Below are 26,650 nucleotides of genomic sequence, written 5' to 3'. Positions count from 1 at the left end.
TAAAGCAGCCTCATTTATAATAGCCAGAAGCTGGAAAGAACCCAGAGGCCCTTCAACAGAGGAATGGATACAGAAAATGTGGTACATCTACACAATGGAATATTACTCAGCTATCAAAAACAAGGACTTTATGAAATTCATAGGCAAAGGGAGGGGACTGGAAAATATCATCCTGAGTGAGGTAACCCAATCACAGAAAAAGACACATGGTATGCAATCATTCATAAGTGGCTATTAGCCCAAATGCTTGAATTACTCTAGATGCACAGAACACATGAAACTCAAGAAGGATGACCTAAATGCGAATGCTTCACTCCTTCTGTAAAAGGGGAACAAGGATACCCTTGGGAGGGAATAGGGAGGCAAAGTTTGGAACAGAGGCAGAAGGAACACCCATTCAGAGCCTGCCCCACATGTGGCCCAAACATATACAGCCACCCAATTAGATAAGATGGATGATGCAAAGAAGTGGAGGCCGACAGGAACTGGATGTAGATCTCTCCTGAGAGACACAGCCAGAAAACAGCAAATACATAGGCGAATGCCAGCAGCAAACCACTGAACTGAGAACAGGACCCCAGTTGAAGGAATCAGAGAAAGGACCGGAAGAGCTTGAAGGGGCTCGAGACCCCATGTAAACAACAATGCCAATCAACCAGAGCTTCCAGGGACTAAGCCACTACCCAAAGACTATACCTTGACTGACCCTGGGCTTCATCCTCATAGGTAGCAATGAATAGCCTAGTAAGAGCACCAGTGGAAGGGGAAGCCCTTGTTCCTGCCAAGACTGAACCCCCAGTGAAGGTGATTGTTAGAGGGAGGGGGTACTCGGGGGAGGATGGGGAGGGGAACACCCATATAGAAGGGGAGGGTGGGGTTAGGGAGATGTTGGCCCGGAAATGGGGAAGGGGAAAAACAATCGAAATGTAAATAAGAAATACTCAAGTTAATAAAGATGGAAGAAAAAAAAGAAAACCAGTAAAATAATGTCCTGTTTTATTTTTAAGATGGGTTGCATATTAAAAAGGTTTTTTCATTTTGTATTAAAAAAAAATAAGGGCCGGAGAGATGGCTTAGTGGTTAAGAGCACTGACTGCTCTTCCAGAGGTCCTGAGTTCAATTCCCAGCAACCACATGGTGGCTCACAGCCATCTGTAATGGGATTTGATTCCCTCTTCTGGTATGTCTGAAGACAGCAGCAGAGTACTTATAAAATAAACAAATAAATCTTTAAAAAAAGAAAAATAAACCTTGATGCCAATATCAAATAAATAGAATTCCTCAGTTTTTGGTGATGCAGAACAGCAAATTCATCACAGATCTCTGTGGAAAGAAAATTTTAGGCACACATACACTTCTGTTCTGTTGGGGAAAGATTTCTCCATAAATCAGCCATGCTAACATTCTCTTTATTAATGAGAATTAATGATTTGGAAAAATGGATCTTTTCCTGTTCATGATATATTTAGAAATATTTTCTCTAATGGTGTAAATCTGCACTAGTTTCTCTACTGATTCTCAGTTTTGCACAGACGGCACTTTAGTGAAGAACAAATGTCACCTGTACCATAGCTACAGAAAGGAAGGATCATGGCAGCAATGGGAAGGGCATCCATTTGGATAACTGAATTCTACCACATTGATATACTAATTTAAACCAAGACCGAAGATATATGTAAGTCAAATCATCTAACAAAAAATTCTTGAGACAGTGTCTCATCTTCCACATAGAACTAACCAAATATGCTTGAGTGACCACTGAGACATAGATCACAGATTTCTTCCCCTCTGATTTTGCAAGAATGTATCACCACATATGTATTTAATTTTGTACTTTTTAAAAATTTTGTAATTATATTTAAGTACAGAAAACTTAAGTGTACATTTAACCCAATTTAGTGTCGAGTTCCTTAGCCTTTGCCTTTTCCAACTTGGAATGTGAGTCACAGACGTAGGACCCAGGACGTTGCCTCCCCAGTGGCGGCGGATCTTGTCATATCTGTCATTATAATTGGTCCTAATAGCTTCCACCAGCTTAGTCACAGCACCCTTGTCTTCCCAGTTAACCTGTGTGAAGACAACAGTGGTGCATGTCTTCCTGCGGACCAGGCGCCCCAGACTGGCTTTTCCTTAGATGATGCAGTAGGGCACCCCCATCTTTCGAAAAAGGGCCGGCAGGAAAACCACCAGCTCAATGGGGTCTACATCATGGGCAATTACCACCAGCTGAGCCTTCTTGTTCTCCACCAAGGTGGTGACTGTATTGACCCCTGCTCCTAGGACAAGTGGTCTCTTAGTTGAGATGTCCCCTTTACCAGCAGCTTTCTTCTCAGCGTGGGCCAGAAGCCTTTGCTTCTTCTCCTGCTTTGTCTCTGGCCTATACTTGTGGGCAAGCTTAAGCAGCTGAGTCGCTGTTTGCCTGTCCAGGGCCTGGGTGAACTGGTTGATGGCAGGAGATATTTTGAGCTGCTGATAGAGGATGCCTCTTGCTGTAGCCTGACATAGCAGGGCCATTGACGAAGCATGTGAGATCTCTTTTGGGCTGGATGTCCTGTCCAATGCCGAAGTTCTTAGGCCTTTTCTCAAACAAGGGATTAACCAAGTTTTTGGACTCCTGTTTCTTGACCACGGTGAGGGCCGGGGCCACCTTCTTCCCCTTGGCCTTCTTTCCTTTGGGCATCTTGCTCGGCTGGAGGAGAGAGCAATTTTGTACTTTCATAATTTAATTAATATATATGTGAGATGGTGCTATCTAAGACTAGAAGAGAATATCCAATTTCCCTGGGAATGTAGTTATAGTCATTTGTGAGACAGCTGACCTGGATGCAAGTGAGATCTCTTGGACAGCTCAAAAAAACTTAATTGTGGGGAGGTGGGGGAGAGTCCGCTATCCATAAGTTTTTAACATGTTTTCTTGCAGCATCAAACTCAAGTTCTCAGTCTAGACAGATATTTACTTTACCAAATAATCTACTACCCCAGCCCCAGTCAACAGTTTTAACTGAGAATATAAGATATGAATAGAACACTATCAAGCTTGAGATAGTTACCGCACGTTACAGATTTCTTCACAACCACTTAGAAATAGTAGGGATTGGCATGCTTATAGCTGTTCATGAACTTGACTTTTCTAGAGATAGTACTCATTAAAAAAATAACATTTGTGTTAAAATATTCTACCAATTTTAGCTTGTATAAATTAAAATTTAAATAATACTTATATTTGTTTATTTGTATGTGTGTGGATGCACTTGAACCAAACCGTGTTTGTTGGAGGTCAGAGGACAACTTGTACTCAGTTCTCCTATTCCTCCATGTTGTTCATGGGGATAAACCACGGGCACTATCAGGTCCACAGGCTTGGCAGAAGCACTGAGCAAACTCTACTGCACTATGAATACATTTTTAATTAGATTTTTTGTTAAAGTTTGCATGCATGTGTTTGTGTCTGTGTCTCTGTGCCTGTATGAGTTCATGTGTATCACACATATCCTGGAACCCAAGAAGAGACATAACATCCTTTGTACCTGAAACAGGCAGTTGTAATCAGCCTGATATATGTGCTCTGAATTAACCCCAGTTCTCTGCAATAGCAGTAAGTGCTCATAGATGCTGATCCAATTATCTACAACCTTATAAACATATTTGATAAGTATTCTGAAAAAGCAATCATGAATACACAGATGTGTGTGCGCGTGCATGTTCCACTGAAATTTGGAATGAGGTTTTCATTCCTCACGTTCTTTAGAAATTAAAAATTCTGCTAAGAAAATCATTAGCTCAAAAGACAATGAAAGTAACATAAATTATTTAGCTCTTTCAAGTATGAAAATTATTTTAATTCAACTGAGCAATTCTGTGCTCAATATACATTATATACTCAGAGGGCTGGAAAAATTCTGTTACATTCATTTTGTACATAAAAGTCCTTGTCTATGGAAACTATTTTCTGATTTTAAATCAAACATTGAATTTCTGAAAATAATTCTTACTACCAAAATTCTGGCTTTAGCAGAGGAAAGTTTACAACTAGTCAAAGTGGATTATATTACCACTGCAGTGTGGATGAAAAACTCAGCAGGAGAAATAGATTCTTTTTTGTTTCAAAACTGTTGATCCTGGCTGTAGTGTCACTGAGAAATTTCACTATATCTGTGTATCACACTGCATAGTAGGGTGAGATGATATTATCGAAATGGATCTTATGTAATTGTTTTTAGCAGACATTTGCTTATTTCTTGTGGTATAAAAATTATGTGGGGGTTTCTACACCACCTTAGATCATTTAGTTCCCAAATAAAAGACACAAAACCTTCATATTTATTGTAAGACTTAGTAGCATTAAAGCTGGGTAGATATCAACTCTCTATTATGTCTACTTCCCTATCAATAACTCTGAGATATAACTTTCCATGATTCAGGTAGGCTACTCTTACTCCAAATGGCCAGCGCTCATGCCCATGTTCTCATGAACCATCTACTTCATGGCATCTCCTTCTTTCTTCTTCTCTCTGATCTCCTCCTCATGGTCTCTGCATCAGACTTCAAGCCCAAGAACTGAAGCTCTGCCTCCCTCTCTTCAGCTCAGCTATAGACTGTAGGCATCTTTATTCATACAATAGTTTTAAATTAAGGAGGAACGTTATATTAGCATCACTTGGTGCATGTGAGGATCTCCACATCCCTGGGAACAAACAGATTTTGTGGTAGTATTTAACATCATACATAGCAACAGAACACACATCAACAATTAGCAGTTTACCACTGTCACTATTTTTTCATTATTTATGTTTCATTCTTCTTCATTTGGTGGTGTTTGTATAAGAATTTAGTGATTCAGACTTTATCTAGTTTCTGGTGAGAAATCAGGAAGGCCGAATGGTTAATTGAAATTGTCATTCAGAATAGTATACCATACAGGTAAGATGTTTGCCACCAAACCTGGCAGTTTTATTGATTCCTAGTTCTTCTACGTGGAAGGGAAGCTCTAACACCACAAACTGTGTTCTGTCTTGTACATAAGATCAAGGCACATATACTAACACTTTCATAGGCATACAAAAATAAGAATAATGTTAAAAAAGTAAGATTGACATAAAAATGTAAGAAAACCAGACTATAAGGTCAAAATATGAGCAGAGTGGTCATTCAATGCTGCCATCCTAAAATTTTCTCATATATGAACTTAGCTGAGCTAATGAAACTGTGTAACCTTAAATGATTATATAAGCTGTATATTTCTGCTGGTCTGGGCTTTTCACATTCCTCCTGCGTGAGGACCGTGTCAAGCCCCAGTGCATTGGTATCCCAAAGTAAACCTCTTGTTTTTCCATCAAGACTGAGTCCCACATGTTTGTGGGGTGGTGGGTGTCCTCAGGATTGGAGCGAGAGTCTCCTCGGTCTAAGGGTCTTTCAAAACATATCAGATCCCAGCTGTACCTCATTAAACTTAGAAGAAGATGATAATGAGCTCCAAAGAAACTCCATTTAGAGCTGTCTTCATTTGTGGCAAGCTAGCCTCTGGGCCAAGAAAGTGCCCTAACTTAATCGGCAGACAGAATGCCATCCAGAAAAGAAAAGAAATCAACAGGTACAGAAAGATAGAAATAATCCCATGCGTGCTATCGGACCACCACGGCCTAAAACTGGTCTTCAATAACAATAAGGGAAGAATGCCCACATATACGTGGAAATTGAACAATGCTCTACTCAATGATAACCTGGTCAAGGAAGAAATAAAGAAAGAAAGTAAAAACTTTTTAGAATTTAATGAAAATGAAGATACAACATACTCAAACTTATGGGACACAATGAAAGCTGTGCTAAGAGGAAAACTCATAGCGCTGAGTGCCTGCAGAAAGAAACAGGAAAGAGCATATGTCAGCAGCTTGACAGCACACCTAAAAGCTCTAGAACAAAAAGAAGCAAATACACCCAGGAGGAGTAGAAGGCAGGAAATAATCAAACTCAGAGCTGAAATCAACCAAGTAGAAACAAAAAGGACCATAGAAAGAATCAACAGAACCAAACGTTGGTTCTTTGAGAAAATCAACAAGATAGATAAACCCTTAGCCAGACTAACGAGAGGACACAGAGAGTGCGTCCAAATTAGCAAAATCAGAAATGAAAAGGGAGACATAACAACAGATTCAGAGGAAATTCAAAAAATCATCAGATCTTACTATAAAAACCTATATTCAACAAAATTTGAAAATCTTCAGGAAATGGACAATTTCCTAGACAGATACCAGGTATCGAAGTTAAATCAGGAACAGATAAACCAGTTAAACAACCCCATAACTCCTAAGGAAATAGAAGCAGTCATTAAAGGTCTCCCAACCAAAAAGAGCCCAGGTCCAGACGGGTTTAGTGCAGAATTCTATCAAACCTTCATAGAAGACCTCATACCAATATTATCCAAACTATTCCACAAAATTGAAACAGATGGAGCCCTACCGAATTCCTTCTACGAAGCCACAATTACTCTTATACCTAAACCACACAAAGACACAACAAAGAAAGAGAACTTCAGACCAATTTCCCTTATGAATATCGACGCAAAAATACTCAATAAAATTCTGGCAAACCGAATTCAAGAGCACATCAAAACAATCATCCACCATGATCAAGTAGGCTTCATCCCAGGCATGCAGGGATGGTTTAATATACGGAAAACCATCAACGTGATCCATTATATAAACAAACTGAAAGAACAGAACCACATGATCATTTCATTAGATGCCGAGAAAGCATTTGACAAAATTCAACACCCCTTCATGATAAAAGTCCTGGAAAGAATAGGAATTCAAGGCCCATACCTAAACATAGTAAAAGCCATATACAGCAAACCAGTTGCTAACATTAAACTAAATGGAGAGAAACTTGAAGCAATCCCACTAAAATCAGGGACTAGACAAGGCTGCCCACTCTCTCCCTACTTATTCAATATAGTTCTTGAAGTTCTAGCCAGAGCAATCAGACAACAAAAGGAGATCAAGGGGATACAGATCGGAAAAGAAGAGGTCAAAATATCACTATTTGCAGATGACATGATAGAATATTTAAGTGATCCCAAAAGTTCCACCAGAGAACTACTAAAGCTGATAAACAACTTCAGCAAAGTGGCTGGGTATAAAATTAACTCAAATAAATCAGTTGCCTTCCTCTACACAAAAGAGAAACAAGCCGAGAAAGAAATTAGGGAAACGACACCCTTCATAATAGACCCAAATAATATAAAGTACCTCGGTGTGACTTTAACCAAGCAAGTAAAAGATCTGTACAATAAGAACTTCAAGACACTGAGGAAAGAAATTGAAGAAGACCTCAGAAGATGGAAAGATCTCCCATGCTCATGGATTGGCAGGATTAATATAGTAAAAATGGCCATTTTACCAAAAGCAATCTACAGATTCAATGCAATCCCCATCAAAATACCAATCCAATTCTTCAAAGAGTTAGACAGAACAATTTGCAAATTCATCTGGAATAACAAAAAACCCAGGATAGCTAAAGCTATCCTCAACAATAAAAGGACTTCAGGGGGAATCACTATCCCTGAACTCAAGCAGTATTACAGAGCAATAGTGATAAAAACTGCATGGTATTGGTTCAGAGACAGACAGATAGACCAATGGAATAGAATTGAAGACCCAGAAATGAACCCACACACCTATGGGCACTTGATTTTTGACAAAGGAGCCAAAACCATCCAATGGAAAAAAGATAGCATTTTCAGCAAATGGTGCTGGTTCAACTGGAGGGCAACATGTAGAAGAATGCAGATCGATCCATGCTTATCACCCTGTACAAAGCTTAAGTCCAAGTGAATCAAGGACCTCCACATCAAACTAGACACACTCAAACTAATAGAAGAAAAACTAGGGAAGCATCTGGAACACATGGGCACTGGAAAAAATTTCCTGAACAAAACACCAATGGCTTATGCTCTAAGATCAAGAATCGACAAATGGGATCTCATAAAACTGCAAAGCTTCTGTAAGGCAAAGGACACTGTGGTTAGGACAAAACGGCAACCAACAGATTGGGAAAAGATCTTTACCAATCCTACAACAGATAGAGGCCTTATATCCAAAATATACGAAGAACTCAAGAAGTTAGACCGCAGGGAAACAAATAACCCTATTAAAAAATGGGGTTCAGAGCTAAACAAAGAATTCACAGCTGAGGAATGCCGAATGGCTGAGAAACACCTAAAGAAATGTTCAACATCTTTAGTCATAAGGGAAATGCAAATCAAAACAACCCTGAGATTTCACCTCACACCAGTGAGAATGGCTAAGATCAAAAACTCAGGTGACAGCAGATGCTGGCGAGGATGTGGAGAAAGAGGAACACTCCTCCATTGTTGGTGGGATTGCAGACTGGTAAAACCATTCTGGAAATCAGTCTGGAGGTTCCTCAGAAAATTGGACATTGAACTGCCTGTGGATCCAGCTATACCTCTCTTGGGCATATACCCAAAACATGCCTCAACATATAAAAGAGACACGTGCTCCACTATGTTCATCGCAGCCTTATTTATAATAGCCAGAAGCTGGAAAGAACCCAGATGCCCTTCAACAGAGGAATGGATACAGAAAATGTGGTACATCTACACAATGGAATATGACTCAGCTATCAAAAAGAACGAGTCTATGAAATTCGTAGGCAAATGGTTGGAACTGGAAAATATCATCCTGAGTGAGCTAACCCAATCACAGAAAGACATACATGGTATGCACTCATTGATAAGTGGCTATTAGCCCAAATGCTTGAATTACCCTAGATCCCTAGAACAAACGAAACTCAAGATGGATGATCAAAATGTGAATGCTTCACTCCTTCTTTAAATGAGGAAAAAAATACCCTTGGCAGGGAAGGGAGAGGCAAAGATTAAAACAGAGACTGAAGGAACACCCATTCAGAGCCTGCCCCACATGTGGCCCATACATATACAGCCACCCAATTAGACAAGATGGATGAAGCAAAGAAGTGCAGACCGACAGGAGCCGGATGTAGATCGCTCCTGAGAGACACAGCCAGAATACAGCAAATACAGAGGCGAATGCCAGCAGCAAACCACTGAACTGAGAATAGGTCCCCTATTGAAGGAATCAGAGAAAGAACTGGAAGAGCTTGAAGGGGCTCGAGACCCCAAAAGTACAACAATGCCAAGCAACCAGAGCTTCCAGGGACTAAGCCACTACCTAAAGACTATACATGGACTGACCCTGGACTCTGACCCCATAGGTAGCAATGAATATCCTAGTAAGAGCACCAGTGGAAGGGGAAGCCCTGGGTCCTGCTAAGACTGAACCCCCAGTGAACTAGTCTATGGGGGGAGGGCGGCAATGGGGGGAGGGTTGGGAGGGGAACACCCATAAGGAAGGGAAGGGGGGAGGGGGATGTTTGCCCGGAAACCGGGAAAGGGAATAACACTCGAAATGTATATAAGAAATACTCAAGTTAATAAAAAAAAAATAAAAAAAAAAAAGAAATCAAAATGAAAACAAATGCATGGAACTTGATTGCCAAGCTTTGCCAATACAGGGAAAGCAAATCCTTGGTAATTCCGGCTTCACATGAGGTTTGTCAGATACTCTGAACAAGAGAGCTGAAGACAGTGCTCCAATGTCTTAGAATACTTTGAAGTGGTCTTGACAGCCAACTGTCTGCCATTTTAAAACTTTGAAAGTGTTTGTCTGCACTTCCTACTTAATCAGGAAATATTTCTTCTTAGTTGTCTTTTGGGGTTGAATACAAGATAATCATAGTCTCAATAAAAGTTTAAGTTGGTATATTTAGGAGGATTTATTAGACCTAAAAAGATGGTTTTAGGTTGTTAATGCAAGTTAGGATAAAATGTGATTTAGATCCAGAACTCTGAACTCACCAGGACAGGATAGATAATAGGATATTTTTTTAAATTACCACATACTATGGACTTGACATTTTAAATATATATCACACCTTATAACTATTATAATTTTTATAATTTTATTCAATTTATATTTGAAAAAGAGACATTTATTGTACTTCAAAGGGGGATTATTGAGAGAATATATAATATGAATATGACTATGGCACTTGTTAATAATAAATCTGATGGCTTATTATTTAGGTGGTAAATAAGATGTGCAAAATCTGGGAGAAATCATAATTCTGAGATAGAATGCGGCAGGAGATTCACCTTGGAAGACGTGAGGAGAGAGACACATAGTACCTGAACATGGTTAAGTGGGCATGTTACAGAATGTAGGTTAAAATAAGTCAGTTATTCTAAATTGTGATCTAGTTAGAGAAGAGCCTCACTATATAGTCAAGGTATTTGTAAATATATCTTGAGTCTGAGTCTTAGTTCTCAGAGCATGGCGCTGTGTGGAAGAACTGGATCAAACTGCTACATTATATTGTTCATGAGTTTTAAGCCAAGCTAAGTTTACAGGGGATATTGTCTAAGCACATACTCAAATAATAAATTATAGATGCCATAAGTTGTTAAAAGTTATGATTTTTGTAGTAGAATCATCCCTCATATTTGAGTTGAGGTCTTGCAGTTGATTTGGTAAACTAACCTGAAATTGATTAAATGAATGTATTTGAATTTAATTGATAAATTATTGATATTTATGTCCATGGAAATGGTTAAAGGGATAACTTTGTATGGTAAACTGTAGAAAAACACAGAATACATGTCATTACAGTGGATTTAAACTTTTTTTTCCCAGATTTCAAGTTTTATTAAAAAGCTTACAGTAGTAAAAAAAACCATATTATAGAAATAATAGACACATTGGTCAATGTATAGAATTGAAGACTCAGATCCAGAAGTAATTCCATACAGGTAAAAACACCTTGTTTTTGACAAAGCAAACAAAATTACACACTGGGGAAAAGGTCAGCATCTTGGCAGACAGATGGTGTGAATAGCAGCATACAGAGAAAGGAAAATAGATCCATATCTCTCACCCTGAACACAACTCAACTCCAAAGGGATCAAGGACCACACTCAAGTCACTGAAAGACCAAAAGCCCTGAACCTGACCTCTTTTTTCTTTTTTCCTTTTCTTTTTCTTCTTTCTTTTTTTTTTTTGACTCCGTATTTGTGAATCCAAAATTCAGTTTAAAAGACTGGATGTTTTCCTATCCTGACTCTCACTGGTCACAGAGCTTCCCACAATGCCTTCTCCCACCACCTCCCACCACCAGCTGCACAGATGTTGGCTGACCTGCTTCGTGGACACCAGGATACATCCTCAATTTTTCCCTCTGCTCATCAAAATGTGAAAGTTCATGGTCTTTAGCTTTCGTGCCATAGATGTCCAAGTGGAAAGACATTTCTCCCATCCTGTCAGGATGCTGGAGGGGTTGTGAGTCCCTATACGGCTCATTTCTCCTGTCCCGTCAGGATGCTGGAGGTGTTGTGAGTGCCTATGTGGCTCATTTGTTTGTTTTCTGTGATTTTCCTTTGCGTGTTTGTTTTCTGAGATAAGGTGTTACAAAGCTCAGCCTGGCCTCAAACACACTGATGTAGCCAAAGATGACCTTGAGCACTTTGCTCCTCCTGCTTCCACCCTCCAAGAGCTAGGAATATAAGAATCCCATGAATCCTTGCTCTTTGCTTTGGGGACTATGGAGATGGCCCAGATTGGGATCCTTCTCTCTCAAGTGTTCTTAGCTCACCTGCCCAGGGCTGGAGTTTGCCAGACAGTTGCTCCTGCAACCTCAGAGTCAGTCTGCTCACCAGGAGGCTGCATTAGATAACTTGATCACTTTTCTTTCATCAGGGTTGTTATTAGTTCTTTAAAATCTGTTCGAGTCTCAGCCTGATTGTTCTCCTGTGAGCTAACTTTTTAAAACAACAAACAACAAAAACAAAATAATACAAACAAACAAAAACCTTAGAGTTTTACATTTCTCTGGGCCTTAAATGAGTATCCCCAAATACCAGCACTTTCCAGCGCTTAATCTCATCAGAGTCCTCATGAGCTCTCAGCTTTCTCTGCAGTTGAAGGCAGACTGGAAGAAACAGGGAGTAGTCTGAATGAATGTCACAGAGTCACTGTATGCAATGCTCTCTACTCTGCAGAAGGTTAGCTGCCACTTCTAGGGAAATCATTGGAAGCACTGGGTGGCACATAAATAATTAAGGGGCGACTTTTAATTAAGGCTATGTAGTGAAAACGGCTTTGTGCAACATTAAGAGCTTTTGAATAACTAACTTTGATGCTCTCTTTTCAACCTGAACTTGTCATCCCTGAAAACTTCACAAATAGTGACTTTTAACAGCTTTGGTCTTTTGATGATACCAGAGACTCACTTCTTTCTTGTGAATGAATGCTTTGTGAAAAGTCAGGAATCTGTTGAGGTAGCCAGCACTTCTTTCAGGGAGATGATGGTATTCGTTATTCTTCTCATTGCTGTGACAACATATTCAACTAAATCAACTTATCCATGGTTTGTTTGTAGTGGCCAGTTAGGATACCGGACTCATGGAGGAGGGGAAGGCAGAGCAGTCAGAGCAGCTCTGGCTATGGTGACAGGAGCCTGAGGCAGCTTACTTCTGGTTCTCTCTGTCTGCTCTGGATTTCTGTTACAAGATGTGATCTTGCAGCTTTTCGTCCTGCTTTGATACTTCCTAGCCGTGATGAAATCTTCTCTCTCTGGAACTAGATAAGACAAATTATCCTGTAATTATCCATCCTTTATAAGATATTCATAGCTACCTGTGGGCTTTTTAAAGGCACACAGAATCTGGATCATCTTTGTCTTCCTCCATCTTCCTTCCATCCTCTGTGAATTTAAACTTTTACAATCAATGGTTGCACTCAATGGTCTCAACACAGCATTGGTTGATTGTGTAAGGGAGAGAAACAGGGTGTGTGCGTGTGCACATGCGTGGTGTTTAAACTCTTTCTTGTGTTGTTTCTTTTCGGCTATTTTGGGGACTGTCTAAACGTGAATAGCTTTTCTTACACATTTTGTCAAAAACAAATTTAAGCAAAGATTCCTCTGGTAAGAAAAATCCTCAAGCTATTTTCAGTGAAAGATTTAATAATGCCTCAGGTCATAATTGAAAGTAAACTGTATAAGAAGTGGAGAGATCACTTGGTAGTTGACAGTGCTTGCAGCTTTTCACTGGGCTCTAGTTCAGTTTGTAGCAAACACACTCAGTGGATAGCAACAGTTTGTAACTTCAACTGTGAAAAATCCAAGGCCAACTTTTGAACTTTTTGAGCAACTTCTCTCATCTGTCCACATCCATATATATGTACCCATAAATGCAAAAAATAAAATAAAACTTTTTAAAACTTGTTTCATACAAATATTAAGTAAATTAAACCTATTTTTGTCTCTGGCACATATCCTGAGTACTCTGAAATCTCAAGTATTATAGTATTTGGGTTAGTTGCTGAAATTGTCTTAATGATCATTAGCTCACTAACAACACTGATGTCAGATAGGATCTCCAAAAGAAACCTAGACATTTTTCAGTAGCCAATTCTCACAGATACACAACTAGCATGTATGTAAACTATTTGATAAGTTAGTTCAGACTTACTTTATGAGTTTCAGGAAAACCAATTTATTTGACTGTGCTTATAAAATATAATAATCAGGTTTATATAATCCAGTGGTGTCTTCTTAGAGGAAAATCAGAACTTTGTCTCTTTATTATCAAGTCATGTGTGTGTGTGTGTGTGTGTGTGTGTGTGTGTGTGTGTGTGTGTGTTCAAATGCCATCATTCCCTTGTCTTGTGTTGGTTCCTCAGAAAATTGCTAATGATGAGATTTTCTAAGTAGGGTAACAGTTCTATAAAGTTATTCATAGTTTTCTTCTAAATTTATTAAACATGTATTCCTGAAAAAACCTATCGTGTATAAAACAGATCAGTGTGCATTTGTGGACATCAATGAAGTATATGATCTCCCTAGCCTTGTCAATTTGACATGACATAGATTCATCCAAAAAAGACATCTCAATGAAATAATCTGTCTTCAACATCCTGTCTGTAAGAGACTGCTTTGCTTATTGATTTAGAAAGACTCAGTCTATTATTGGTGGTACCAATCCCTCTGAAGGTTCACTCAGGATGTATTACAAAGTTAGTTAAGTATGAGCTTGAGCAAACCAGAGTGAGTCCCCAAGCAGCCTGCCTCCATTGTTACTGTTTTAAGAGCACACTTCAACCTTTCCCTAAATGTCTAATCTAGAAATACTCTTTCTTTCCCAAGTTGCTTTTAGTTCTAATGTTTTTCATAGCACATAAAGAAAACTAGAAGAGAAATTGAGACCAAAAGTTGTGGTATGAACATTTTTTAATATGAATTTCTGTCAAGACATACCAAAACATGTAAAAGGCATAGAAAAAAATGAATGTTCATCAAAACAAATAAATAATATATATTTTCCTTACTGGGATTATAGCTAGATTTGTTTTTTACACACTCTTTATAGTATAGCTGATGGAACAAGGTACACATGTTAAGCCAAATTTTGAAAAACCTTACTATGTCATTGGACTATTCACACGCTTCAGAGGTTATGAGTTATTGTAGCCATGTAGCTTTAAAAATGAACCCATGCTAAAGTCAGCTATGTATTGGCATTGACGGTGTCTGTTCCTATCCTGGTACAGAGTCTGAGATCCATGACTGTGTGTTTTTCCTAGCCAACGCCTCTCTCACAAATGCCAGCTCTACCTCTCCTGATCTCCAAGACCACTCTCTTGCCAGTTCACCACCCATAGCCAGTTCCGGGCACATTCTTGCCAGCCTGGGCTCTCCAGTGGTTTCCTCTCCTCTGGAGCTTGGACTTTTCTATCCATTCAAAACCCTAGCTGAATGCCACCTGGCTATGTTCTTTCCCTCATGCTCATCTAGGTCACTTAGAATGGAAAACACCAGTACTCTTTGTTTAAAATAAACAGATGACACAACCACTAGGTGTGAAATCTATCCTTCTAAACTCACCAATTATTCTATGTTAGAAATCTTCTTGTGGTGGAGGCTGCTACCAGGGCTAACAGTTCCCAGTCTATATCCTGCCTCCTCTCCCTCTTGCCTCCCTGTTTAAAGCCTCTTTCTTCTTCCTTAGCCCCCTTTTCCTTTCTAGGACCCGGAAGACTCACCTCCTCCTTCTCATTCGATGATTGGCTTCTTTTCATCTTTATTAGCCAATCAATCAATCAATTAAGGGAATTCCCATACAAATAATATGTTCAAATTGAGTAGCTATGGAAAAAGATTTATTAATATGTTGTAAAAGTTGGGACAGAGTATTCCTGTATCATGGGAAAAAGAAAGAGTGGTAGAGAAAGATGCATTATGTCTTCCTCTGTCCTCTGTCACCAAACATACCCAGACATTATCATGCATATCACACACACACACACACACACACACACACACACAAACACACACACACACACACACACACACACACACAAAGTAAGAGCAGTATGTGTTAACTCCTTCTTTAAAAGGGGGAAAAAGAATACCTTTGTCAGGGAATAGGGAGGCAAAGTTTAGAACAGGGGCAGAAGGAACACCCATTCAGAGCCTGCCCCACATGTGGCCCATACATATACAGCCACCAAACTAGATAAGATGGATGAAGCAAAGAAGTGCAGGCCGACAGGAGCCGGATGTAGATTGCTCCTGAGAGACAAAGTCAGAATACAGCAAATACATAGGCAAATGCCAGCAGCAAACCATTGAACTGAGAACAGGACCCCCGTTGAAAGAATCAGAGAAAGGACTGGAAGAACATGAAGGGGCTCGAGACCCCATATGAACAACAATGCCAACAAACCAGAGCTTTCAGGGACTAAGCCATTACCTAAAGACTATACATGAATTGACCCTGGCCTCCAACCTCACAGGTAGCAATGAATAGCCTAGTAAGAGCACCAGTGGCAGGGGAAGCCCTTGGTCCTGCCAAGACTGGACACCTAGTGAACATGATTGTTGGGGGGAGGGTAGTACTGGGGGGAGGATGGGGAGGGGAAGCCCATATAGAAGGGGCAGGGAGGGGTTAGGGGGATTTGGACCCAGAAACTGGCAAGGGGAATAACAATCGAAATGTAAATAAGAAGTACTCAAGTTAATAAAGATAAAAAAAAGAAGATCAGTATGTGTTACCATAAAGCTAGGTTCTTCTATTTAAAGATTCTACCACATAAAGAGGAAACATATAGTCAGACATATCCATGCCATACTTTACAGGGAAGATAAAACCAAGGGCAAGAAATAGATGTATGTAAACTTAACTGTGTGTCCAATATGGTTTTTAATAAAATATAATCTAGAAATAGATTAAAGTAAGTTTTTACCTTATGGCCAAGGAATATTTGTTAGGACCAAATTGGGATTATCTAAGGATCCAACTTGCCAATGTCTTCATTGGACATGAGGACAAAGGACCATTTTTCCTTCTAACATCCTATCTGTATAATTATGACAAATTACACATGAAATATCTTTTTCCCTTTGCCTGTTCTTATGCCAAAATATCTGAAAAAGACTACTTAACAAATAAATGGCTTATTTGAGATTAGAGTTCATGATACAGTGCACAGGAGAAGTGCTAATACACAGCTAGTAACCCACCCTCTATTGTCAGCAAATAGAAAGAGGTGAATACTGATGTTGCCTATACATAGGTGGAGTCTTTCCCCATTAATCAATTAAATTCAGAACCCACATTACAGATATTTCCTGAAGTTTGTCTCCTAGGTGATTTTAGATCCTGTCAAGTTGACAACAAAATTAATCACCGTGATGAGTATAAATAGCCATGAAAAGAATAAAATAAGAATTTGTTCTTCCAGTATAAAGACCATGCTGCAGATAGACGTGTTTCTTAAATTAAACTCTTTTTGAAAACCAAAAAAGGCCTGAAAGGTCAAACCTTTTATGCCTTCCAACTTTTCTAAAACATACAAGATTAAACTATCATATTTTTAAGTAAATTTTTATGGCAATACAATGATACTTTCTCTATGTTACTTGATAAACCCTAATTTTTTTCTATTTTTATGAGTGTAGTGTTTTTATTATCCACTGTTATTTGTAGAAATTTAGTGTTTACTTAGTGTGCATTCCTTTTGGTATAGGTGACTCTATCGTAGAAACTAGAGGTTGCCATCCAAAGTCTTCTTCATTTCTTTCCTACCTTATTTGTTATTTATCTATTTAAAGTTTTACTTCTTTAATTAAAAATAAAATTACAGAAAATACATTTTGATTATATTTTTTCTTCTCATTGAAATCTACACAAATACTCCAAACCTATCTACAAATCTGTGTTTATGCTTTTTCTAGAACTCTATCTTTCCCTTTCTTAAGAATATAAAGCCTACCCAAAAATCAACTAAAAATAAACACAAAAGTAATAAGACAAAATAATACCCAAACAAACAAAATAAGACAAGGTATACACAGAGACCCACAAAGAATTGTAGAGTCAACAATGTGCTGCCCAACACTCCAGGGCATGTTTTTTTTTTCCTTTCTAGTGAGTGAAGTTGGTATACCATGATACTCCTTTGGAGAAAATTGGTTTTCACTTTGTCAGCAAGTTTCAATCACCAACAGCTTCTTGCCTGGGGATGAGACTTTGTATATATGTTTCCTTCTCAGTGCTAGCTTTTTAATCTGGCTTGAGCTTGCTCAGAACTTGTGCAAGCTGTCAGAGTTCCTATGACTTCATATGTGTATCTGTATGATTGTGTTTTGAAAATACGGTTTCTTTGAAGTCATCACCTACCTCTGGCTCTTTCATTCTTTCTGCCTCCTCTTCCATACAGATGCCTGACATTTTAGGTAAGGCATATGATAAAAAAATCTCACTTATGATAGGGAGCTCAAAATTCCATCACTATCCGAACTCTATATTAGTTTCCTTCAACTGAAAGAAAGCTTCTCTTACGAAGGCTGAACATGGCACAGATCTACACGAATAACAACAGTACATTAGCAGGAGCCATTCACTTTATTGCTATGTTCCTTTACAATAATAAAATTATTGCTTTTCTCTTAATGTATGTGAAAATACACACACACACAAACACACTCATATATATACATATATACATATATACATATACATATACATATTCTCAGGTTTATGGCTACTTTATCAGTGTCAGATATGAATTCTGTCTCACAGAGTGGGGTTCAAATACAATGTAAAAGAAAAGAGGTTGTTTATTCACACATTTATACCACTATTAAGTGAGTACATTTTTTAACCAACTGACTGTTATAGATTATAGGGCTTATATCTAAATATTTTTTCCCTTCCAGCATCATAAACACTAGTCAATAGGAATGAAACATTTATCTGGGTTCTGGCTCTACTTCTCCATGTTTGACATTGTATGTTATCCTCAGTACTATACATTTCTGATCATGTTATAGAGAGTAAATAATGCCCAGAAGAATGGCCTGTGATGGGAGGGGTGATCTATGGTATTGTCTTTCATCAATGATTTAACAACATGCAAGGCATTCCTGGCCAAACGTTTTACATGGTTACATATGATATCTATTTAGAACTTCATCGTTGATGGCTCTATCTTCCTTTCATATAATGTGTGTGTGTGTGTGTGTGTGTGTGTGTGTGTGTGTGTGTGTGTGTGTAGCTTAGGAAAGTTCTATAGTGGTAGTGTCCCAAATGTATATTCAAGAGGTGTTTATAGTTACTTGTCTGTCACAGTAGTCCCTATAATAGCCTACCACCTCATCCCTGTCCCCCTTTAGTCCTCTTATTAAGGTTCCTCTTTATCTCCTTTAAATATCTTCTTCTTGAGATAAGTTTTCATAACAGAAGCTGTATCTTGAAAATTGGTTAAACTGACTATTCCTAGCACACAAGAGCTATTTCTGCTTAACTTCCTTATTTTCTCACTGGTAGAATTAGAAATTTTTTAGTTGTCCTCCTTTTTACATTGCATACTGCTCGACTACTTTCTTTTGTCAACTTGAAACAAACTAGGGTCATCTGGGAAGAGGAATCTTCAACTGAAAAAAAAAATGTGCCCAGTGCCAACTTTGGCAGGGTCTTCTTTCTTGTCAGTTTTTCATAAGGCAGAGAAAGGAAAGAGCATCGGGAGAGGATACGACTGTTCCTTACAAGATACAGGGATAAGACTTTGTCTTATGACATATTTAGGGTTGCTGTGTAATAATAAAAAAATTTACTTATCTGAGACTAAATGACCTTGATACTGTAGCTGAACTGCCTAGAAACTGCAAGTTTCTGGCACTTAACACCTCTTCCTAAAACAGCAAAGGATTAAGTAGACTTTGTGCTATCTCAGCAGGAACTGCACAGATCGAACTTTCCACCAGCTAGTCAGAAGTTACAGGAAAAGGGGGGTACTTTGAGAAGTGATTATAATGTTTATTACTAAGTTGTAAAACATTTCTTATGAAAGCTATTTAAGGGGAGAAGCAGAAAGATCCTGAATGGGAAAAGGGAAAAATTCTCTTTCTCATCTTTTTGTCCTCAGTACTTACACAACTTTCAGAATACATGATCACATGTTAAAAAGTTCATCACACGGGGCTGGGGATTTAGCTCAGTGGTAGAGCGCTTACCTAGGAAGCGCAAGGCCCTGGGTTCGGTCCCCAGCTCCGAAAAAAAGAACCAAAAAAAAAAAAAAAAAAAAAAGTTCATCACACGTTCACACATAAAAGCAAATCATAAATGACATAGAAGTTTACAACTGAGAGTGTTTACATGCATAACAATTAGGAGTAATTATCTAGTTAAACATCCACCACCTGTCACATCTTCACAGGTTCATAGAGAGTTGAAAACCATAACTAAGCTATTAGTGAAGTTTTGTATAGATTAACCCAGACGATATTTTATCTTCTTTTACCTATAATAAATTGTTAGTTCCTGTCCCATGCTACGTCTCACCAGCAAGAATGACGCAGGACACAAAGGATCCTTCTGCAGAAATAGCTTTAATGCATCTTGAGAGCGAGAGCACAAGCTTACAATACAGAGACCCCGAGTGAGGGAAAGACCATCCCTTATATAGGAAACTATCCTCGCCTAGGACGTGTCACTCTCTGGCTGGTCGCTGCCAGATGTGCCAGATGATGTACCACAGCATACGTGTCCCCCTGAGTGAGGAATTTACCAGGCGCTTGCGTACTGCCCTTTTATTAGGTGCATCCTGCTGGATATCGGTGCCATCTTACAATGGAGAATGTGAGGACGGCCCTCCACATCTCCCCCTTATCTGTTTTTAAGCAAATAGGACACCCATAAATAGGAGGGTGAAGGCAGAGGTCATATCCTCGCACAAAGTTGGTGAACCTGTACAAGAGAGATACCCTTAAGCTGTTGTTGAGACCCAGGGCACTCCCGACCCGTTGCACTGCCATTTTTTCGAGGGAGGGAAAACTGGGGCAGATACCCTCATGTAATATGACATGCCTTCCAGGGAGCGTGTTTGGTAGAGCTTCCCTGTGCGATGCTAAGCTCGTCATCCCTCATGGGCTGCTCAAGCCGGACACTCTAATCCTGTGCAATGAACCGAGGTTCTAGGAGTGCAAGAGCTGTCCAGCCGGTGACCTATTGCTTAAGCATGGTTAACCAAATATCGGCTGACGCTCCCTGTTCAAGGGCTATAAGCGCCTGGGCGATCACAATTTTGTCCCTCTTTGTTTGAAATCTTAATTTGCAAAGCAACCAGAGGAGTAACACTAATCCGCAGCAGAGGACTGCTCCAAAAAGTCCCACCCCCACCCATTCCTTAAAATAAGAGACTGCTGAGGTGATCCAGGATGACAATCCTTCTGTCAAAGACATATCCAGTCGGGTAGAGTTTACTTGAATGATGGCTGCTCTCAATTCCCTGAGCGTCTGCTCAAAATCCGAGGTCCAATTCTGTAACAAATGCTGTGAAAGGGTTTTAGACAAATTGGCAGCTTTGGTAAATTGTTCATACTGTATAGACGTGACACAAAGGCCGGAGAGCTTTTGTTCACAGCCAAGCTGGGCCAGTTGCCATAGGATGTCTAGTTGCTCTTGGACCAGATCTATACGTTGGTTAACAAGCATGAAGCCTCCTTGTATCTGAGTATTAGCCGAGGCCTGTCTGTCCAGAGCCACAGAGACGGTAGCTGATAAATCATTGATAGTTTAGGTTGTCTGTACTGTGTTTGACAAGGCCAATGCCGAAGCAGTAACTGAGGCAGCAACTGCCGTTGTAGCAATAATGCCAACAATGATCGCAGAAATGCCAAAATTTCTCTTTCCTCGAAATAAGGTCAGGGTCCCTGGAGTCTCACCAGGGACCGGGATAAAGCGGGGCATACGGGTAACTACCGCTATGGGATATTGGCTAGCATCCCAACACAGGGCATAAAAACATGAACCGTCTGTACAATTCAATTTAGAAACTTTAGTGGCATTACTTATAATCCACACAAATGGCGGCCAGACACAAACCGGAGCAGGGTTAAACCCCGTGCTCCAGTAAGGTTTATATTTTATACGAGTAGCTGTCCAGACAGAGGCTGAAGGGTGGATATTCCCCGTCCAGGAAAATGATAACCGTCCCTTTTCGCCCTCTCCTCCAAGTAGCATCGCCATGGGCGTAAGATCAGTGCAGCTACCATTAACGCCACAAAGCATCCATTGATCAAAGGGATTATTATTGGACCGTCTATGATCAATGGTGGTGAAGTTCACTCCGCCTCCCAAATCAGGGGAGAAGGAGAAAAAATTCTGGACTGCCCAGGCAGAGTCCCGGGACTGGCAACCAGTCCACGGCAAAGTAAGTTTTTCATCCTGGGTCCCTCTACAAAAGGGTGCCAACTTTGGTTGACGGAGAGGGCAGGTGGAGGAGTTAATGTAAGGCCACCAACCTTAGAGAACTGTGGCATTAGCCACAATGTCTTCCTCACCAGTTCCCCATGTGGCCTCCCTTAACCAAGCAGAAGATTGATTACTCAACATAATGCAAGGAAGATCAGAAGATATTTTGTTGAATATGCCAAAACAAAGGCTCCCCTTAAGGGGAATAGACCTATTTTCTTTTACTTGCTCTATTTGGGAATCTAGTGGTAAATAGGCTAGTCCCAATTCTTTGTTGGTAGTAAAGAAACGTGGAAACACTTGGGCATTACACATCACCGGCATCGGGAGGGGGAAGGTTGACATAATTCCCCACCGTAGTTTGCTCTGCACTTTTATTGGCACTCCCTGGATCAGCATGAGGATCACCAGAGTTGTCATCTTCTTGATCCTCTGTCTTGATATTCCGAGTAAGTCGTCCCGGAACCCAAACTGGATTTTCATTATCCTGTGGAAAAACACAAACAGCTCCCCTGGATCTTATCAAAACAGGATCCGGGCCCTTCCATTCGTTTGTCAATACATCCTTCCTTTTAACTAATTCTTTTGTCCTTTTGGGCTCTGAGCAATGTCGCTCAGCCGCTGTTTGCCCAGCTTCATCAAGATTTAAAAAATTTAAGGTAAAAAGGGCCAAAGCAGTGGCCACTCGGGGTGTTGGGGGGAGTTCTATCATAATTCCCCCTCTTTGTTTTATTAAATATGATTTGAGCGTCCGATGAGTGCGCTCTATGATTCCCTGTCCTTGAGGGTTGTAGGGCAGGCCCGTCAGATGGGTAGCTTGCATCTGAGCACAAAACTGACGGAATTTTTGAGATGTGTAGGCGGGGCCATTGTCAGTTTTTACACATCTTGGCTTTCCCCAAGCACTCCATGCTTCAAGGCAGTGCTGAATGACATGTGTTGTTTTTTCTCCTGTAAGTGGGGTGGCATGTAGAATGCCAGAACATGTATCTATAGATACATGCACATACTGTAATTTTCCAAAAGTAGAATTATGAGTAACATCCATTTGCCAGATTTGCAATGTCTGTATTCCTTTCGGGTTGACCCCGATGTGAGGAACTGGGAGGAACTTGCAGCACTGTTGGCATTGGGTGACTATATCACGTGCCTCTTTTCTAGTTATAGAGAAGCGGCGGCGTAAAGTTTCTGAGGTAACATGGAAATTGCCATGAAAAGTTTTAGCGGCCTCTAGGGAAGAGGCCAGGGCCACAGCTATCATTTTTGTGGCTTTGTCAGCCAAATCATTCCCTGAACTCATTGGACCAGGGAGTCCAGAATGGCCTGTATATGAGTAATATATACAGGGAATCTCCTATTTATTAAAATAATTTGCATTTTTTGGAAAATCTCTGCTACCTTGCTAGTTGTCTTAATCACGCCGGCGGTTTCAAGGATATTAACAGCATTGACCACATAGGAGGAATCTGAAACAATATTTAGAGGCATCTGGAATTTTTCAAGGACCTCCATGACCACTAGGCATTCTACCACTTGGGGTGAGGTTTCAAAATATTGTCGTGAGAACACTTGGGAATTTACCACATATGCTCCCACCCCTGTTTTTGACCCATCCGTATACACTGTTATCCCTTCTTTTAACTGTCTGTGGGATGTGACGCGAGGGAAAACAACAGGTTGTGATCTAGCAAAACATAATAGGGGGTGTTTAGGATAATGATTATCTATCTGTCCAGCAAAGGAAGTAACTAACACTGTCCAAGCATTTGAGGTAGCAGCTAGTGTTTGAACCTGAATGGCTGTATATGGTGCTATCAAAGTTTTGGGTTCTTTCCCAAAATGAGTAATAGCTGCCTTCAACCCGCGGAGTGCAAGCTGAGCGACCGCATCGGGATACCAGTCAATAATCTTAGCAGGAGATGCATTGGGATGGATCCATAATAAAGGCCCATTCTGCCACAAGACAGCTGTTGGTAATTGCATAGTTTTGAAAACGCACAAATCAAAAGGTTTGGTTTCATCAATGCGCTGCAATTGAGCATCCTGTAAGGCCTTTTCTACAACTTGTAAGGCCCGGTTTGCGGCTGGGGTCAATGCTCTCGGAGAGGAGATATGAGAGTCCCCTTCCAAAATATCAAATAAGGGCTTCAACTCAGCAGAGGAAATCTTTAAAAATGGTCTCAGCCAATTTATATCTCCCAATAACTTTTGGAAATCATTTAAGGTATGCAAATGATCTCTGCGAATCTCTAATTTCTGGGGAACTATTTTTTCAGGATAAATGACCGATCCCAGAAATGAGCCAATTTCTGCAATTTGAACCTTTTCTACAGCGACTTGTAGTCCCCATCGTCCCAATGTTTTAATTAAGATGGGATATGAGGTCTGTAAGGTTGTTAAATCTTTATCACATATTAAAATGTCATCCATGTAATGAGCCAGAAGCAAAGATGGAAATTGCTTCCTTATAGGTTCAAGGGCTCGTTGCACATATAGTTGACAAATAGTGGGGCTATTGGCCATGCCTTGAGGTAGGACCTTCCACTGAAATCTCTTATCAGGTTCAAGATGATTAGTAGCTGGTATAGTAAATGCAAACCTCTGTCTGTCCTGTGGACACAAGGGGATGGAAAAGAAACAATCCTTAATGTCTATAATTATTATCTTCCATTGCTTAGGTAAGGCGGAGAGTAAGGGTAGGCCTCGTTGGATCGAGCCAAATAAACGCATCTGTGCATTAATGGCTCTCAAATCATGGAGAAGTCTCCATTTTCTTGATTTTTTCTTTATCACAAAAATAGGAGTATTCCATGGTGAAATGGACGGTTCTAAATGACCAAGCTGCAATTGTTCATTAACCAATTTAGTGGCAGCTTCTAATTTTTCAGAGGATAGATGCCATTGAGGAACCCATATAGCTTCCTCTGTAAGCCAGGGTATGGGCATAGAACCCTCAATGGCACCTAGGAAAAACCCAGGCCTTGTTTATGGGGGTTTGCGACTGGTTCAATGGGCATGAGACAGCCCTGTTCTAATCGCCCTAGGCCTTTCCCTTCCTTATAGCCCATCCTTGACATCATGTGGGCCACTTGTGGGGGGTATTTGTTAGATAAGGTTAGTCCCATGGTCTGCATAACATCTCTCCCCCAAAGATTAACAGGTAGGGGAAGTACATAGGGAACAAATTGTCCCTGTCGGCCATCGACAGTCGTCCAAGTTAGAGTGGCAGAGCTGATTTTAGGGCACGACTGGTAGCCTAAGCCTTGTAGCGAGTGAGAAGATCTTATGGTAGGCCATGATTGAGGTCACCATTTTGAGGAAATTATACTTTTATCAGCCCCAGTATCCAGAATGCCTTCAAATTTCTTTCCAATAATTTCTAAGCTCAATTTTGGGCGGTTGTTAAGATGAACCACCAAATATGCCAAATCATTACCAGTGGACCCCATGGGCCCCTTGGTATCCTGTATTGTGGTTTGGGAGCATGGAAGGAGTAATAACTGTACTATTCTATCTCCTTCACTTATGGAAAAAACCCCATCAGGACTTGAACAAAGAATCTGAATATCAATAGAGTGCTGAGCTTCAACAAGGCCTGGATGGACTATCAGTCCTTGTAGGGCGAGAGACCCTCTCCCAAGGACAAGGCCTATGGTTCCTGGGGACAAAGGCCCCACAGTCTGAGCAGGAATTGGCTGAATGCCCATCTGGGGCATTAGAAAGAAGTCGGAGGCGGCACACAGGTCCAATTTTGTGTCACCTCTTGGGGAGTCTCCTCTGTCAAGGTCATGGCTTTCTGAAAGCGGTTCCCATATCTTTGAGGGCCCTGGGACCGGGGGCCCAACGATCCATTTTTTGACATCCCATTAGGCTGAGCTTCCAAAGGAGGGAGTAGTTTTCCCTTAATATCCCTCACTGAACAGCACTGGTCAGGCCTATGTTAGCCCTTGCCACATCGGGCACAGATAGTTGCAGGCCTCCTGTCTCCCTTGGTTATCCTACAGTCTCTTTTTAAATGGCCCATTTTTCCACATTGAAAACATGATCTTGTATCTGTCCCTTTAAGGGGGCGTTGCCGGGACTGGAGAATGGCGGCCTCCAAGCCTGCGTTAGTAAGAGGCCCGCCGAGTTCTCTGCAGACTCTGAGCCAGTCCTGTAATCCTTTGTTTTTTCTGGGTGCTATAGCTGCCCAGCATTCCTGGGTGGCTTGTTCGTAAACGAGCTGTTCTATGAGCGGTGCTGCTTGCTCCGCATCACCAAATATTCGTCCTGCAGTCTCTGTCATTCTGGCTACGAAGTCTGAGAACGGTTCCTGAGGTCCCTGGATGATACGAGTAAGTTGATTATCGGCCCCGCCTTTCCTAGTGAGTGCCTTCCAGGCCTTAATGGCCAAGCTGGAGACTTGAATATAAGCACCCCAATGGTAATTAGCTTGGTCCGCTGCGAAGCGACCCTGTCCTGTCAAGAGTTCAAACGTCCATTCTCGCTCCTCAGGCGTTAACGCCGTGGCATTAGATCTGGCCTGTGTTTGAGCTGCCTCATACCAAAGGGCCTTCCATTCCATATATTGGCCCATGTTCACAAGGGTCGCTTTTGCAATCATCTGCCAATCAGCGGGTGTCAAATAATTTAGGGCCAGCCTTTCAAGAATGGTTAGGGTGAAATTGGCTGTAACTCCGTACTTTCTGACAGACTCCGCCAGCTCTTTTATCTGATTATATTCGACTGGGGCATGAACCCGCTCACCCTCCTGCGTTTCAAAGACCGGGAACATCATCCGCAGCTTCCTTCTCACCCTATCGG

The 26,650-nt window shown here is 40.6% G+C and overlaps 1 protein-coding gene and 1 pseudogene across 1 annotated transcript in view; both read right to left on the bottom strand.

Annotated features, from left to right (window-relative positions):
• LOC148005534 (polyubiquitin-C-like) overlaps positions 1-26,650 on the bottom strand; it is a 1,830,776-nt pseudogene that overhangs the window by 1,409,599 nt on the left and 394,527 nt on the right.
• LOC148005539 (uncharacterized) overlaps positions 19,965-26,650 on the bottom strand; it is an 83,697-nt gene continuing 77,011 nt past the window's right edge. The window contains exon 4 of the mRNA XM_087551563.1: positions 19,965-22,334. Within this exon, the coding sequence (XP_087407689.1) occupies positions 22,155-22,334 (180 nt within the window). The 3' untranslated portion in view covers positions 19,965-22,154. The remainder of the gene's footprint in view (positions 22,335-26,650) is intronic.

The sequence above is a fragment of the Rattus norvegicus genome, chromosome 5 (genome assembly GCF_021556685.1).
Source record: "Rattus norvegicus strain SHRSP/BbbUtx chromosome 5, alternate assembly SHRSP_T2T, whole genome shotgun sequence".
Lineage (NCBI taxonomy): Eukaryota > Metazoa > Chordata > Mammalia > Rodentia > Muridae > Rattus > Rattus norvegicus.
The sequence above is the reverse complement of the archived record's forward strand: the minus strand, read 5'-3'. Positions and strand labels throughout refer to the sequence as shown.